We start from the raw sequence: 16909 nt of genomic DNA on the forward strand, positions 1-16909 counted from the left end.
CTTCATGCCCCAATCTGCCTGTCCACTAAAAGAGCTTAAAGCCCCCGTCACACAAAGCGAGATCGCTAGCGAGATCGCTGCTGAGTCACAAGTTTTGTGACGCAACAGCGACCTCAGTAGCGATCTCGCTATGTGTGACACGTAGCAGCGACCAGGCCCCTGCTGTGAGATCGCTGGTCGTGTCGGAATGGCCTGGATCTTTTTTTGATCGTTGAGGTCCCGCTGGGTAGCACACATCCTGGAGCAGAACAATATTGTATCATACAATTATTAGGTTCTGTAGAAGGACGTAGATCTGGGTATTTATTATGATGGAATATAGGCTGAACTGGATGGACAAATGTCTTTTTTCGGCCTTACTAACTATGTTACTATGTTACATCGCTGTGTTTGACACCTTACCAACGACCTCATGACAGGACGTCCCTCATTGAGGTCTGTTAATCGTCATGAAATAGCTGCCATGTGACATCGTTGTACAGGTCGCTGCATCGCTGCTGCGTCGTTGGGGAGATCTCACAGTTTGACATCTCACCAGCGACCACATAGCGACGCAGCAACGATCCCTGACAGGTCGTATCGTTGTCGGGATCGCTGTAGCGTCGCCAAGTGTGACGGGGCCTTAAGGCTGTGTTGACTCCTCGCAGAAAGTGTTCACTGTGGATTGGATTACAAAATACCCACTTAATTGTATTGTACTGTAAATTACTTGATTGCATCTACAATATCCACTTATTTTATTTACTGATATAAACTTCTTCAGAAAAAAAAAATTATTTCTCAAAATGGCTCATGCCACTCCTGTGCAGTAGCATCTATTGGCGATCTACAGGGGCCGCCATTTTGCTACAGGAAAAAAAAAAAAAAAAATGATAGCGCCATCTTGGTGTGGATCAATGTATTTTTCCTCTAGCAAAATGGCACTAGTGGTGGCACCTGTACAGTAGCATCTATCACGTTCCAATTTATGGTACTGCGCAGGTGCGACCATTGCCATTTTGAGAAATATACACAGTTGTGCTCTAAAATGTACATACCCCGGCAGAATTTTTGCTTTCTTGGCCTTTTTTTCCAGAGAATATAAAGGATATCCAAGACTATTGTCAAACTACTGTGTTTTTCTTTTTTAATCATGACAACCCAAAACATCCAAATGACCCTGATCCAAAGTTTACATACCCTGGTGATTTTGGCCTTATAACAGGCACAGCAGTTGACACAAATGGGTTTGAATGGCTACTAAAGGTAACATCCTCACCTGTGACCTGTTTGCTTGTATTCAGTGTGTGTGCATAAAAGCTGAGTGAGTTTCTGGGATCCAGACAGACTCTTGCATCTGAGTCATGGGGAAAGCAAAAGAATGGTCAATGGATGTACAGGGAAAGGTAGTTGAACTGTACACTTTGGCTGGTCTGAACAATGAAAGCAATTGTTATCATCTACCTTTAGTATCTCCCCTTCTCCTATAGATTGCAAGCTTGCGAGCAGGGCCCTCATTCCTCTTGGCATCTGTTTTGATCTATGTGTTTATTCTTATGCTGTAATGTCTTTAGTCCCCTCTAAAATGTAATGTGCTGCGGAATATGACGGCGCTATACAAATAAAATTAATAGTATTATTATTATTATTATTATTATTATTATTAACTGTATAAAACAAGAAAGGTATACAAAAAGATATCCTAGGAAATGATAATGCCAGTCAGCAGTGTTCAAACTGTGATTAAAGGGCACCTGTCACCCCGAAAATCGCGGGTGAGGTAAGCCCACCGGCATCAGGGGCTTATCTGCAGCATTCTGTAATGCTGTAGATAAGCCCCCGATGTTACCTGAAAAAGGAGAAAAAGACATTATATTATACTCACCCAGGGGCGGTCCCGCTGCTGGTCTGGTCAGATGGGCGTCTCCGTTCCGCTGCGGCGCCTCCCATCTTCTTTCCATGACGTCCTCTTCTGATCTTCAGCCACGGCTCCGGCGCAGGCGTACTTTGCTCCGCCCTGTTGAGGGCAGACAAAGTACTGCAGTGCGCAGGCGCCGGGCCTCTGACCTTTCCGGCGCCTGCGCACTGCAGTACTATCCTCTGCCCTCAAGAGGGCAGAGCAAAGTACGCCTGCGCCGGAGCCGTGGCTGAAGATCAGAAGAGGACGTCATGGAAAGAAGATAGGAGGCGCCGCAGCGGACCGGAGACGCCCATCTGACCAGACCAGCAGCGGGACCGCCCCTGGGTGAGTATAATATAATGTCTTTTTCTCCTTTTTCAGGTAACATCGGGGGCTTATCTACAGCATTACAGAATGCTGCAGATAAGCCCCTGATGCCGGTGAGCTTACCTCACCCGCGATTTTCGGGGTGACAGGTTCCCTTTAACAAATGGAAAATCAGGGGCTTTGTAAAAATAAAACCACGGTCAGGTAGACCAACAAAAATTTAATCCACAACTGCCAGGAAAATTGTTCGGGATGCAAAGAAAAACTCACAAATAACATCAGCGGAAATACAGGGCTCTTTGAAAACTAGCAGGGTGGCTATTTCAACTTGCACCAGAAGGAGGCACTTGAAGAAAAATGGGCTATATGTTCGACTCACCAGAAGAAGCCATTACTGTGCAAATGCCACAAAGTATCTCACCTACAAAATGCAAAACAGCACAGAGACAAGCCTCAAAACTTCTGGAACAAGGTAATTTGGAGTGAGGAGACCAAAATTGAACTTTTTGGCCACAACCATAAATGTTACATTTGGATAGAAGTCAACAAGGCATATGATGAAAGGAACACCATTCCTACTGTAAAGCATGGAGGTGGATCGCTGATGTTTTGGGGATTTGTCAGCTACAAACGTACAGGAAACTTGGTCAAAGTTGAAGGAAAGATGAATGCAGCACGTTATCAGCAAATACTGGAGGCAAATTTGCACTCATCAGCCTGGACGCTGCTCATGGGACGTACTTGGACGTTCCAACATGACAATGATCCAAAACACAAGGCCAAGTCAACCTATCATTGGCTACAGCAGAACAAAGTGAAGGTTCTGGAGTGGCCATCTCAGTCTCCTGACCTCATTATCATTGAGCCACTCTGGGGAGATCTCAAGTGCACAGTCCATGCTAGACAGACCAGACAGTTACAGGAACGGTAAGCTTTTTGCCAAGAAGAGTGGTCAGCTTTATCATCTGAAAAAATAAAAAACCTCACCCACAACTATCACAAAAGACTTCAAGCTGTCATTGATGTCAGAGGGGCCAATACACGGTATTAAGAAATGGGGTATGTGAACTTTTGATCAGGGTCATTTGGATGTTGTGGGTTGTCATTATGAATTAACCCCTTCCCGACCTGTGACACAGCATATGCGTCATGAAAGTCGGTGCCACTCCGACCTGTGACGCATATGCTGTGTCACAGAATGATCGCGTCCCTGCAGATCGGGTGAAAGGGTTAACTCCAATTTCACCCGATCTGCAGGGACAGGGGGAGTGGTACTTTAGCCCCCCTATGGCTACGATCGCCTCTGATTGTCAGTTTCACTTTCAACAGCCAATCAGAGCAATTTGTAATATTTCACCTAAAAAACTGGTGAAATATTACAATCCAGCCATGGCCGATGCTGCAATATCATCGGCCATAGCTGGAAACACTGATGTAACCCCCCCACCCCACCGATCTCCCCCCCAGTCCTCCGATCTGTGGTCCGCTCCCCTCCGCTCCCCCGTCCTCCTGTCCGCTCCCCCCGTGCTCCTATGCCACCCCCGTGCTCCGATCTCCCCCCTTATACTTACCGAGGCTCCCGGTGTCCGTCCGTCTTCTCCATGGGCGCCGCCATCTTCCAAAATGGCGGGCGCACGCGCAGTGCGCCTGCCGGCAGATTCGTTCCATGTACATTTTGATCACTGTGATAAAACCTATCACAGTGATCAAAATTAAAAAAAAAGTAAATGAACCCCCCTTTTATCACCCCCATAGGTAGGAACAATAATAAAATAAAGAAATTTTTTTTTTCCCACTACAGTTAGAACTAGGGTTAGGGTTAAGGTACTGTTACACTAAACGATTTACCAACGATCACGACCAGCGATACAACCTGGTCGTGATCGTTGGTAAGTCGTTGTGTGGTCGCTGGGGAGCTGTCACACAGACAGCTCTCTCCAGCGACCAATGATCAGGGGAAAGACTTCGGCATCGTTGAAACGGTCTTCAATGATCCCGAAGTCCCCCTGCAGCACCTGGGTAACCATCGGGTTACTAAGTGCAGGGCCGCGCTTAGTAACCCGATATTTACCCTGCGGAATCCGCAGAAAGAAGTGAAATGTGCGGAATGTTTCCGCGCAGTTTTTTCCGCAGCATGTGCACAGAGTTTTTTGTAAACTCATGGGAAATTACTGCGGACCCACAGTGGCGGAAACGCTGTGTTTCCGCAGCGTTTTCCGCATCGTGTGCACATACCCTTAGAATTAGGCTATGTGCACACGGTGCGGATTTGGCTGCAAATCCACAGCGGATTGGCCGCTGCGGATTCATAGCAGTTTTCCATCAGCTTTACAGTTCCATGTAAACCTATGGGAAACCAAATCCACTGTGCCCATGGTGCGGAAAATACCGCGCGGGAACGCTGTGTTGTATTTTCCGCACCATGTCAATTCTTTGTGCGGATTCCGCAGCGTTTTACACCTGTTCCTCAATAGGAATCCGCAGGTGAAATCTGCACAAAAAACACTGGAAATCCACGGTAAATCCGCAGATAAAACGCAGTGCCTTTTACCCGCGGATTTTTCAAAAATGGCGGATAAATCTCACACGAATCCGCAACGTGGGCACATAGCCTTAGAGTTAGGGTTGGAATTAGGGCTAGGGTTGGAATAGGGTTAAGATTAGGCTTGTGGTTAGGGTTATGGTTGTGGTTAGGGTTTGGATTAAGGTTAGGATTATGGTTAGGGTTGGGATTAGGGTTAGGGGTGTGTTGGGGCTAGGGTTGTGATTAGGGTTATGGCTAGAGTTGAGATTAGGGTTAGGGGTGTGTTGGGGTTAGTGTTGGAGTTAGAATTGAGGGGTTTCCACTGTTTAGGCACATCAGTGGTCTCCAAACGCAACATGGCGCCACCATTGATTCCAGCCAATGGTGCTCCCTCCCTTCCGAGCCCCGACATGCGCCAAAACAGTGGTTTACCCCCACATATGGGGTACCAGCATACTCGGGACAAACTGGGCAACAACTACTGGGGTCCAATTTCTCCTGCTACCCTTGTGAAAATAAAAAATAGCTTGCTAAAACATAATTTTTGAGGAAAGAAAAATGATTTTTTTATTTTCACGGCTCTGCGTTATAAACTTCTGTGAAGCACTTGGGGTTCAAAGTGCTCAACACATATCTAGATTAGTTCCTTGGGGGGTCTAGTTTCCAAAATGGGGTCACTTGTGGGGGGTTTCTACTGTTTAGGCACATCAGGGGCTCTGCAAATGCAACATGACGCCCGCAGACCATTCCATCAAAGTCTGCATTTCAAAGCGTCACTACTTCCCTTCCGAGCCCCGACGTGTGCCCAAACAGTGGTCTACCCTCACATATGGGGTACCAGCGTACTCAGGACAAACTGGACAACAACTTTTGGGGTCCAATTTCTCCTGTTACTCTTGTGAAAATAAAAAATTGAAGGCTAAAAAATAATTTTTGAGGAAAGAAAAATGATTTTTTTATTTTCACGGCTCTGCGTTATAAACTTCTGTGAAGCACTTGGGGGTTTAAAGTGGTCACCGCACATCTAGGTTAGTTCCATGTGAGGTCTAGTTTCCAAAATGGGGTCATATGTGGGGGAGCTCAAATGTTTAGGCACACAGGGGCTCTCCAAACGCGACATGGTGTCCGCTAAAGATTGGAGCTAATTTTTCATTCAAAGTCATATGTGGGGGAGCTCAAATGTTTAGGCACACAGGGGCTCTCCAAACGCGACATGGTGTCCGCTAAAGATTGGAGCTAATTTTTCATTCAAAGTCAAATGGCGCTCCTTCCCTTCCGAGCCCTGCCGTATGCCCAAACAGTGGTTTACCCCCACATGTGAGGTATCAGTGTACTCAGGAGAAATTGCCCAATAAATTTTAGGATCCATTTTATCCTGTTGCCCATGTGGAAATGAAAAAATTGAGGCCAAAATAAATTTTTTGAGAAAAAAAAAGTACTTTTTCATTTTTACGGATCAATTTGTGAAGCACCTGGGGGTTCAAAGTGCTCACTATGCATCTAGATAAGTTCCTTGGGGGGGTCTAGTTTCCAAAATGGGGTCACATGTGGGGGAGCTCCAATGTTTAGGCATACAGGGGCTCTCCAAATGCGACATGGTGTCCGCTAACGATTGGAGCCAATTTTTCATTGAAAAAGTCAAATGGCGCTCCTTCCCTTCCAAGCCCTGCCGTGCGCCCAAACAGTCCCCCCCCCCCCCCACATATGGGGTATCGGCGTACTCAGGACAAATTGTACAATAACTTTTGGTGTCCAGTTTCTCTTTTTACTCTTGGGAAAATAAAAAAAAAATGTTGCTAAAAGATAATTTGTGACTAAAAAGTTAAATGTTCATTTTTTCCTTGCAAGTTGCTTCTGCTGCTGTGAAGCACCTGAAGGGTTAATAAACTTCTTGAATGTGGTTTTGAGTACCTTTAGGGGTACAGTTTTTAGAATGGTGTCACTTTTGGGTATTTTCAGCCATATAGACCCCCTGAAACTGACTTCAAATGTGAGGTGGTCCCTAAAAAAAAAAGGTTTTGTAAATTTTGCTGTAAAAATGAGAAATCGCTGGTCAAATTTTAACCCTTATAACTTCCTAGCAAAAAAAAAAAAAAAGTTGTTTCCAAAATTGTGCTGATGTAAAGTAGACATGTGGGTAATGTTATTTATTAACTATTTTGTTTCACATAACTCTCTCGTTTAACAGAATAAAAATTCAAAATAGCGAAATTTTCAAAATTTTAGCCAAAATTCCATTTTTTTCACAAATAAACACAAAAATTATCAACCTAAATTTACCACTAAAATGAAGCCCAATATGTCACAAAAAAAAAAATCTCAGAACTGCTAGGATTCATTGAAGCGTTCCTGAGTTATTACCTCATAAAAGGGACACTGGTCAGAATTGCAAAAAACGGCCAGGTCATTAAGGTCAAAATAGGCTGGGTCATGAAGGGGTTAAAAAGAGAAAACACAGTAGTTTGACAATAAATGGCTTCACCCAACTGCTAGCCATGAGTGGAGAAAAAGTTTTGGTGTTATCATTCATATTCTCTGAAAAAAGGCCAAGAAAGCAAACAATCTGCCGAGGTATGTAAACTTTTGAGCAAAACTGTATATATTTAAGAAAATTATACTACATAAAATAAATGGATACTGTAGATGCAATTATGCTACAGTGCAGGCGCCTGCCTGCTGAATGTGAATGTTTTTATTTTTCATACCATATTATATTCATTATGTAAAATATGGGGCAAGACACTAAGGGATCAGTGACCTGTCAGAAGCCATACTGATGAATACCTAATCAGAGCACTACATGAAGACCCCCCACAGCCGCCCCCAAGCACAAGCATATCATTAACTGAAAATAAAGATTAAACAACAACCACAAGACAGATTTCATCACCCAGGTATCATTGTAATCAGTATAGCGGAACCAACCTGACACTGTCTGTAGGTCACTGTGAACAATCCTGCTGACAAGTTCCCTTTAAACTGTATATTCGGTAAACCTGCGTACGTGTACATGAAGTGTAGGTGCATTAATATGCTCACCGGTTATCAGTGTCCAGAACAGCTACTATCCACTTCAGAGTAATGTGACTGACATCAGTGTGAGGTTCCATGGACTTACATTTAATAGGGTCCTTCAGCTCACACAAGCCCCAGCAAGTCAGATTAGTAGTCAAATTTCCCAGAAGATGGTGCGGGGCTGCACATCCAAAGGCCTTTTGGAGCAGGTGTACTTATACTAACAGAATGTGACACTTTGCACACAGGTGGACCTTATATCATTAAGTATGTGACTTAAAATGTATTGTTGTGACCAGACATTCAGGGTCGGCGTTAGGGGCAGGCAGACTAGGCAGCTGCCTAGGGCCCCCACTGCCCTAGGGGCCCCCAGCCAGGGGCTGTTATATCGCCGATGCCACTTCTCTGGGGCCGAGAGGTGGTCCCTGCAGGCAAGCCCAGTATCATGTAGCATCGGGCCCCTCTCACTCCCTCCTGTAATCATGCCAACATCAGCTGGGGAGAGAACGGCGCGGAGTGCAATGGTTCAAAAGGGGTTTGTGTCATGCAGGGAGAGACGCTGGCCAATGAAGGCTTTCCTCACCAGACTGAGGAGAGCGCTCATTGGCTGCTGTCTCTGTTCTCCAGCATGGCGCGTCCCACTGGTCGCTACTCACCTACAGTCAGGGGCCTCGCCGCACAGCAGTCAGGAACAGCAGTGGAGGAACAGCAGGACTTACAGTGTGTCTTCTGTTTCCTCCATTGTTCTGGTCTCGGAAGGCTGCAGCATCTCCTCACAGAGAAGAGATTGGGGAGGAGCTCACTGCATGGGATAATAGGGCAGCACTAGGGGCTGATATCAGTGCTGTCTGCTCTGTGCCCCATCCCCCACAGTGGGTCCTGCAGCCCTCTTCAAACGGAACTGACCTCCTCCAGGGCTCATCTGATCACCCGATATACAAGATTAGTGTGTGCGTGTGCTTGTTTATGTATGTATGTGCATCTGTGTATGTACAGTATGTGTGTGTCTATCTCTGTGTATGCATGTACAGTATATGTCTATGTCTGTGTGTATAGTATATGCCTGTATCTGTATGTGCGATATAATTGTATGTATATATGGATGTTTATGTGCATGTATGTACAGTATATGTGTACGGTATGTCTATACTTTGTGTATATAACAATGTGTGTATGTATATACGGTATATCTGTGTGTATGTATAACAGTATGTGTATCTGTGTGTATGTACGGTATATGTATGTACGGTATGTGTATATGTACTATATATGCGTGTGCATGTATAGTACGTGTATGTATCACGGTGTAGGTGTATGTGTGTATGTACGGTATGAGTGTATGTATAGTATTTGTATGTATGACAGTATATGTATGTGTATCTGTGTGTATGTACGGTATGAGTGTGTTTGCATATACGGTATATGTATGTGTATCTGTGTGCATGTACGATATATGTACTGTATGTGTGTGTATGTACTATATGCGTGTGTTTATGTATAGTACGTGTATGTATCACGGTATATGTATGTGTATCTGTGTGTATGTATGGTGTGTGTTTGCATATACGTTATATGTATGCATTCTGTATGTACGGAATATGTACTGTATGTGTATCTGTGTGAATGTATGTACAGTGCCTGTGTTTGCATATACGGTATATGAATTTGTATCTGGGTATGTACGGTGTAATGGATATATATATATATATATATATATATATATATATATATATATATATATATATATATATATATATATATATATATATATATACACACACACACACACACACACATACATACATACATACATACATACACACACACTAGCTATTGAACTCGTTCTACGCCCGGGTGGCGAGCATTTATATTGGTATATGGTCTCCATCCTGGTATGTGCTGCTCCATCCTGCGTCCCCATCCTGTCATGTGCTGCTCCATCCTGCGCCCCCATCCTGTCATGTGCTGCTCCATCCTGCGTCCCCATCCTGTCATATGCTGCACCCATCCTGCGCCCCCATTCTGACATGTGCTGCACCTATCCTGCGCCTCCATTCTGTCATTTGCTGCTCCCATCCTGCGCCCCCATCCTGTCATGTGCTGCTCCCATCCTGCGCCCCCATTCTGTCATGTGCTGCTGCCATCCTGCACCCCCGTTCTGTCATGTGCTGCCCTATTCTGTCATGTGCTGCTCTATTCTGTCATGTGCTGCTCCCATCCTGAGCCACCGTTCTTTAATTTGCTGCTCCCATCCATATGCCCCATACGCTGCTCCATAAAGGTTTATGGCCCCCATAAGATGCTCCATAGTATATGCCCCGTACACTGCTCCATAAAGGTTTATGGCCCCCATAAGATGCTCCATAGTATATGCCCCGTACACTGCTCCATAAAGGTTTACGGCCCCCATAAGATGCTCCATATTATATGCCCCGTACACTGCTGCTGCTTCAGGAATCGGCGCCTGCGCAGTCTGCGCTTTCCGGCGCCATTTTCTTCAAGACACACTGAGGTTTCCAACAAAATGGCGCCAGAAAGCGCGGACTGCGGGAGCAGGGAGAAATTCATGGCCCGGAGTCAGGGGGCCTAAAATGAAGAAATCGCTGTGGCATGAAGTGCCACAGCGTAATGAGGGCGGGATCCTGTGCACACGCTACTGGATTCCGTTCCGCTGCCATTTTCTTGGTCCTCCTGCTGCCGGAATCGGCGCCTGCGCAGTGTGTCTTCAAGAAAATGGTGCCGATTCCGGGAGCAGGACCAAGAAAATGGCTGCGGAAAGGAATCAGGTGGCGTAAGTAACAAATTGCTGTGGCATGAAGTGCTACTTGCGCCACCTGATTCCTACAGCGTGTCTTCAAGAAAATGGCGCCGGAAAGCGCAGGTGCCGATCCCGGCAGCAGGAGGACGAAGAAAATGGCGTCGGAAAGGAATGGTGTAAGTAAAAAATTGCTGTGGTATGAAGTGCCACAGCATAATCGGGGCGCAAATATGTGCACGGTGTCCCCCTGCGCCTTCCGGCGCCTTTTTTTTCTTCCTGACACTCTATATATATAGTGGCCTGAACTCAGCACATGTAACTACAACCAAAATGTTTCTGTGTGATGGTGCAATTTGGTAGCATTTGGGGCCCCATTTTAAACTTTTGCCTAGGGCCCCACTTTGCCTAAAAGTGGCCCTGCAGACATTCACCCTTGGCCCTGCATCCAGGCACACAAGTGAAGACTGCCCTAGTCCTGCTGCCTCGGAGGAGCAGCCTAGATGCCAGACCAGCAATGGGAATCTTTTTTTAACTCTACTTTCCAGTGATGTCTAAGTAGAATTTGATATTTCCAGTGTTTTTAATCCTCTCCCTCAGTGACGGATTTATGAATATAGAAATAATGCCACAGACTTTCCAGAATTCCTCACCTCTCCAGTAAGGAGATTGATGATATCCATTGTGAGGTCCAACAACTTCTCAGCCATTCCAGCTTTATCCATTTTCAGTCCAAATGCAGAAAGGTCCACGCTGGTATCCGGTCCGTGATTGCTTCTAGTAGTTCTGAAAACTGAAGTGAGAAGCAAACAACAATGTAGCGTATCTCAGAACTCCTACCGAATAAATGCTAAACCCTAATGGTTAGCAAACATCTGCTGATCCCCAGCCAGCAGAATGCACCACTGACAGAAGTGATTGCCCATATGATGGGTAACTTTGATAAGGAAGAAAAATCTTTATCTTTGGCTTACCTAAAGCTTTGGACTTTTGCCGCTCACTAAAAACCCATTCAGAAATACAGACCATAGCCGGTAATCAACCGCCAAACAGCCACATGAAAGCCGATGGGCGGTAGTTTAGCGGTCTGTTCTGGTCGGCATCTCTAACTTTTATGAGTACAGCACAATGATTCCCAATTATACAGTGGGTAAGGAAAGTATTCAGATGCCTTTAAACCTTTCACTCCTTGTTTCATTGGATCCATTTGGTTAATTGAAAAAAAAGTTCATTTTTTCCTCATTAATGTGCACTCTGCACCCCATCTTGACTGAAAACAACAAAACAGAAATGCAGAACTTTTTGCAAATTTATTAAAAAAGAAAAACTGAAATATTACATGGTCTCTTCATGGTTTTCAGACCTTTTGCTCAGTATTGAGTATAAGCACCCTTTTGAGCTAGTACAGCCATGAGTCTTCTTGGGAATGATGCAACAAGTTCTTTACACCTGGATTTGGTGATCCTCTGCCATTCTTCCTCCAGTTCCGTCAGGTTTGATGGTGAACGTTGGTGGACAGCCATTTTCAGGTCTCTCCAGAGATGCTCAATTGGGTTTAGGTCAGGGCTCTGGCTCGGCCAGTCAAGAATGGTCACAGAGTTGTTCTGAAGCCACTCCTTTGTTATTTTAGCTGTGTGCTTAGGGTCATTGTCTTGTTGGAAGGTGAACTTTCGGCCAAGTCTGAGATCCAGAGCACTCTGGAAGAGGTTTTCATCCAGGATATCTCTGTACATGGCCGTATTCATGTTTTCTTCAATGACAACCAGTCATCCTGTCCCTGCAGCTGAAAAACACCCCTATAGCATGATGCTGCCACCACGTTTCACTGTTGGGATTGTATTGGGAAGGTAATGCGTAGTGCCTGGTTTTCTCCACACATATGGCTTAGAATTATCAAAAAAAAAAAAAGGTCTATCTTTGACTCATCAGACCAGAGAATCTTATTTCTCATAGTCTGGGAGTCCTTCATGTGTTTTTTAGCAAATTCTATGTGGGCTTTCATATGTCTTGCACTAAGGAGAGACTTCTGTCGGGTCACTCTGCCATAATGGCCCGACTGGTGGAGGGCTGCATTGATAGTTGACTTTGTGGAACTTTCTCCCATCTCCCAACTGCATCTCTGGAGCTCAGCCACAGTGATCTTGGGGTTCTTTACCTCTCTCACCAAGGCTCTTCTCCCACGATTGTTCAGTTTGGTTGGACGGCCAGGTCTAGGAAGACTTCTAGTGGTCCCAAACTTCTTCCATTTAAGGATTATGGAGGCCACTGTGCTCTTAGGAACCTTTAGTACTGAAGAAATTCTGTTGTAACCTTGGCCATATCTGTGCCTTGCCACAATTCTGTCTCGGAGCTCCTTGGCCAGTTCCTTTGACCTCATGATTCTCATTTGGTCTGACATGCACTGTGAGCTGTGAGGTCTTATATAGACAGATGTGTGCCATTCCAAATCAAGTCCTATCATTTAAATTAAAACACAGCTGGGCTCCAATGAAGGAGTAGAACCATCTCAAGGAGGATCACAAGGAAATGGACAGCATGGGACTTAAATATGAGTGACTGAGCAAAGGGTCTGAATGCTTATGACCATGTGATATTTCAGTTTTTCTTTTTTATTAAATTTGCAAGAATGTCTACATTTCTGTTTTTTATAGTCAAGATGGGGTGCAGAGTGTACATTAATGTGAAAAAAATGAACTTTGTTTCATTGCAGCCATTTGGTAAATTCAAAAAAGTGTGAAAAATTTACAGGGGTCTGAATACTTTCCGTACCCACTGTATGTCTATCTAAATGGGGTTTTGTTCATCCTCACCCTTCCCATTATCCCCATTTTCGCTCCGTCTCTGCCCTACAGGGAATATATTCAGATCACAAAACTACGATTACCTCCCCACTGGCAGCTCAAAGTCTAATTATTTCTCTCCTCCATTATGGTCAGCTAATTATTACATACTAGTCTGTATGGGTGAGGTCAGAATAAAGAATCGATCCAAGTTAAGCAGTCAGTCAGAAGGCTATGTCTTCATATCAAAAAATGGATTAAGTTGTACCCCTAACAAATCCATTCACTGCAATAAGGCAAACCATCACATTGCGGGAATCTACATTAAGCTGCTCTCATGTTGGATGGCACAAACCTGGTGACTGATTTCCTTTAATGGCAATAAAACATATCTATCGTTTTAGGTTTTCTTTTTTTCTTCTTTTGCTGCGTTGTAGCAGATTTTTTTGGTGTGCATTAAATGTGTGATTTGTCGACAATTAGTACTTGTATTGCTATTGAATAACGGAGTGTACCCTTCTACTGTGGTAAACACCAACCATAATTGGGACTGTCATGGGGTCCTTCTCCGTTACCACACAATCAACAGATCCAGCGAAGAGTGAACAATCCCAAGACCTTTATTTAGGTAAAAATACGAAAGGTCCATATACGATCCACCACACAAAGGATAAAATAGTCCAGAACACGAATGCAGTTCAGTAACAGGATAAAAGTCCAACAAACCAGCAGACAGAGGATAGCATAGTCCATATACTCTTCTTTCTCTCTGAAATGCTGTGAACACATCATCATTCCACACAGGACTGATCTGTGTCTCACCTCCCTGATATTTTAAAAGTCTCTCTCCTCATTCACAGGTCAGGAGGGGGAAAGTTGCAGGGGCTCATTGTTTCAACAAGCTAGGTCAATATGTCATTAGCATATTAGAAAACAGGATTATTCACTGACCCTGTGAGAAGACAACAATACAGTACTGTGGGGGCTGATATCAGATGGCAACCACAGCCATTCATCAATTAGCAAATAACTCCTTCTACAAGAGAACACCATGAAAATAAGTAAAATAGAAATATACACAAAAATGATGCCCACATAGCATATCACACCATCACAGGGATATATATATATACATATACACACACACACTAGATGGTGGCCCGATTCTAATGCATCGGGTATTCTTGAATATGCATGTCCACGTAGTATATTGCACAGCCCACGTAGTATATTGCCCAGCCACGTAGCATACAGCACAGAGTCACGTAGCATACAGCACAGAGTCACGTAGTATACAGCACAGACACGTAGCATACAGCACAGACACGTAATATACTGCCCAGTCACATAGTATATTGGCCAGTCACGTAGTATATTGCCAAGCCACGTAGTATATTGCACAGCGACGTAGTATACAGCACAGAGCCATGTAGTATACAGCACAGACACGTAGTATACTGCCCAGTCACGTAGTATATTGGCCAGTCACGTAGTATATTGCCCAGACATGTATGTAACAGGTTAAAAAAGACTTAAAATAAAACATATACTCACCTTCCGAGGGGCCCCTTGTAGTCCTTGCGCCTGTGTGCGGTGCACACGGCAGCTTCCGGCCCCAGGGTTGGTATGAGCGCAGGACCTGTGATGACGTCGCGGTCACATGACCGTGACGTCATGGAAGGTCCTTCTTGCATAGCATCCTTGGCACCGGAGCCTGCCGCTTGCACTGCCGAGGACACCGCACACGTCGGAGGGTTAGAATAACGTGGGTTTTTTTTTATTATTATTATTTGTAACATTAGATCTTTTTACTATTGATGCTGCATATGCATCATCAATAGTAAAAACTTGGTTACCGCTGGCATTAACCCTGTGTGAGCGGTGACTGGAGGGGAGTATGGAGCGGGCACTGACTGCGGGGACTATGGAGCGGGTGCCGGGCACTGACTGCAGAGGAGTAGGGAGGGACTGATCGGACTGTGGCCGTCGCTGATTGGTCACGGCAGCCATGGCAGGCAGTTGGCGAGACCAATCAGCGACTTGGATTTCCATGACAGACAGAGGCAACGACCAATGAATATCCGTGACAGACAGAAAGAAAGACAGACAGACGGAAGTGACCCTTAGGCTATGTGCACACGTTGCGGTTTTTTCGCGGTTTTTCCCGATAAAACTGCTATAAAACCGCAAAAAAAAAAACAAACGCATACAATAAGCATCCCATCATTTAGAATGAATTCTGCATGTTTTGTGCACATGATGCGTTTTTTTCCGCGAAAAAAACGCATCGCGGTAAAAACCGCAGCATGTTCATTAATTTTCCGTTTTTTTTTTTGCGGATTTCCCACTCCAAAATGCATTGGGAAGTGTCCAGAAAAAACCGCGGCAAAAACGCGTCAAAACCGCGGCAAAAACACATGCGGTTTTCTTGTGGATTTCTTGCAGAAAATATTCGGAATTCTCAAGAATTTTCTGCGAGAAATCCTGAACGTGTGCACATAGCCTTAGGCTATGTGCACACGTTCAGGATTACTCGCAGAAAATTCCTCAGAAAAAACGGACATTTTCTGCAAGAAATCCGCAAGAAAACCGCATGCGTTTTTTTTTTTTAAATTTGTTTATTAATTCCAGAATAAACTACACAATACACACGTTTGCATTTGTCATTATCAATAACAGTATGAAATACAGATAGGTGTCATGCATCGTTATATCTAAAAGTATTGCAAAAGTAACAAACTGTGCATGTTAAATCACTGACGTCTTATAAATCACCTAGTATATAACATTTAACTACATTAACTTAACAATAATACGCCGCCAAATAGAGAGTTCATACAGATTTCACCCTGTAAGTGATGCCCCCCAAACCACGAGCCCAACCTCCACATAGTTGTCAAGTCAATGGGGACTATAAAGTATTATAAGAGGAGTTCCATCTACCCCAGATCCTTTCGAATTTACCTGGACATCCTCTGATTTGATATAGTGTACGAATTCACCAGATCGACCAAGGCTCTGAGAGATGGGCAAGAACCACCCATCCATCGTAATGCTAACAACTTCCGTGCCATAAAAAGTGACTCTCGTAAATATTCCGGTATAATGATCCCAAGCTTCCGCATCCCACACCCCAAATAAGCAGATCAGTGGTTCAAAACCGCATGCGTTTTTGCCGCGATTTTGCCGTGTTTTGGCCGTGGATTTTTCCCGGCACTTCCCAATGCATTTTGTAGTGGGAAATCCGCAAATAAAACCCGCAAAATTAATGAACATGCTGCGGTTTTTACCGCGATGCGTGTTTTTCACGGAAAAAAAAACGCATCGTGCACAATACATGCGGAATTCATTCTAAATGATGGGATGCTTATTATATGCATTTTTTTTGCGGTTTTATAGCGTTTTTATCGGGGGGGAAAAAACCACGAAAAAACCCGCAACGTGTGCACACAGCCTTAGGCCGGCTTCACACTCAGCGTATGAAAATACGGTCCGTATATCACGGCCGTAATACGCTGAAATGTCCCGAAAATAGTGGTCCGTAGCTCCTCCGTAGGCAGGGTGTGTCAGCGTTTTTTGCGCATGGCATCCTCCGTATGTAATCCGTATGGCATCTGTACTGCGTGGTT

General features: G+C 44.5%; 1 protein-coding gene across 4 annotated transcripts in view; it reads right to left on the reverse strand.

Moving 5' to 3' along the window:
• LOC138667064 (zinc finger protein 3-like) overlaps positions 1–16909 on the reverse strand; it is a 98182-nt gene that overhangs the window by 21467 nt on the left and 59806 nt on the right. For all 4 annotated transcript variants that reach the window (XM_069755320.1, XM_069755318.1, XM_069755317.1 and 1 more), the window contains one exon: positions 11154–11293. In XM_069755320.1, coding sequence (XP_069611421.1) covers positions 11154–11293 — 140 coding nt within the window. The remainder of the gene's footprint in view (positions 1–11153; positions 11294–16909) is intronic.

This window comes from Ranitomeya imitator, chromosome 2, assembly GCF_032444005.1.
Source record: "Ranitomeya imitator isolate aRanImi1 chromosome 2, aRanImi1.pri, whole genome shotgun sequence".
Classification (NCBI taxonomy): domain Eukaryota; kingdom Metazoa; phylum Chordata; class Amphibia; order Anura; family Dendrobatidae; genus Ranitomeya; species Ranitomeya imitator.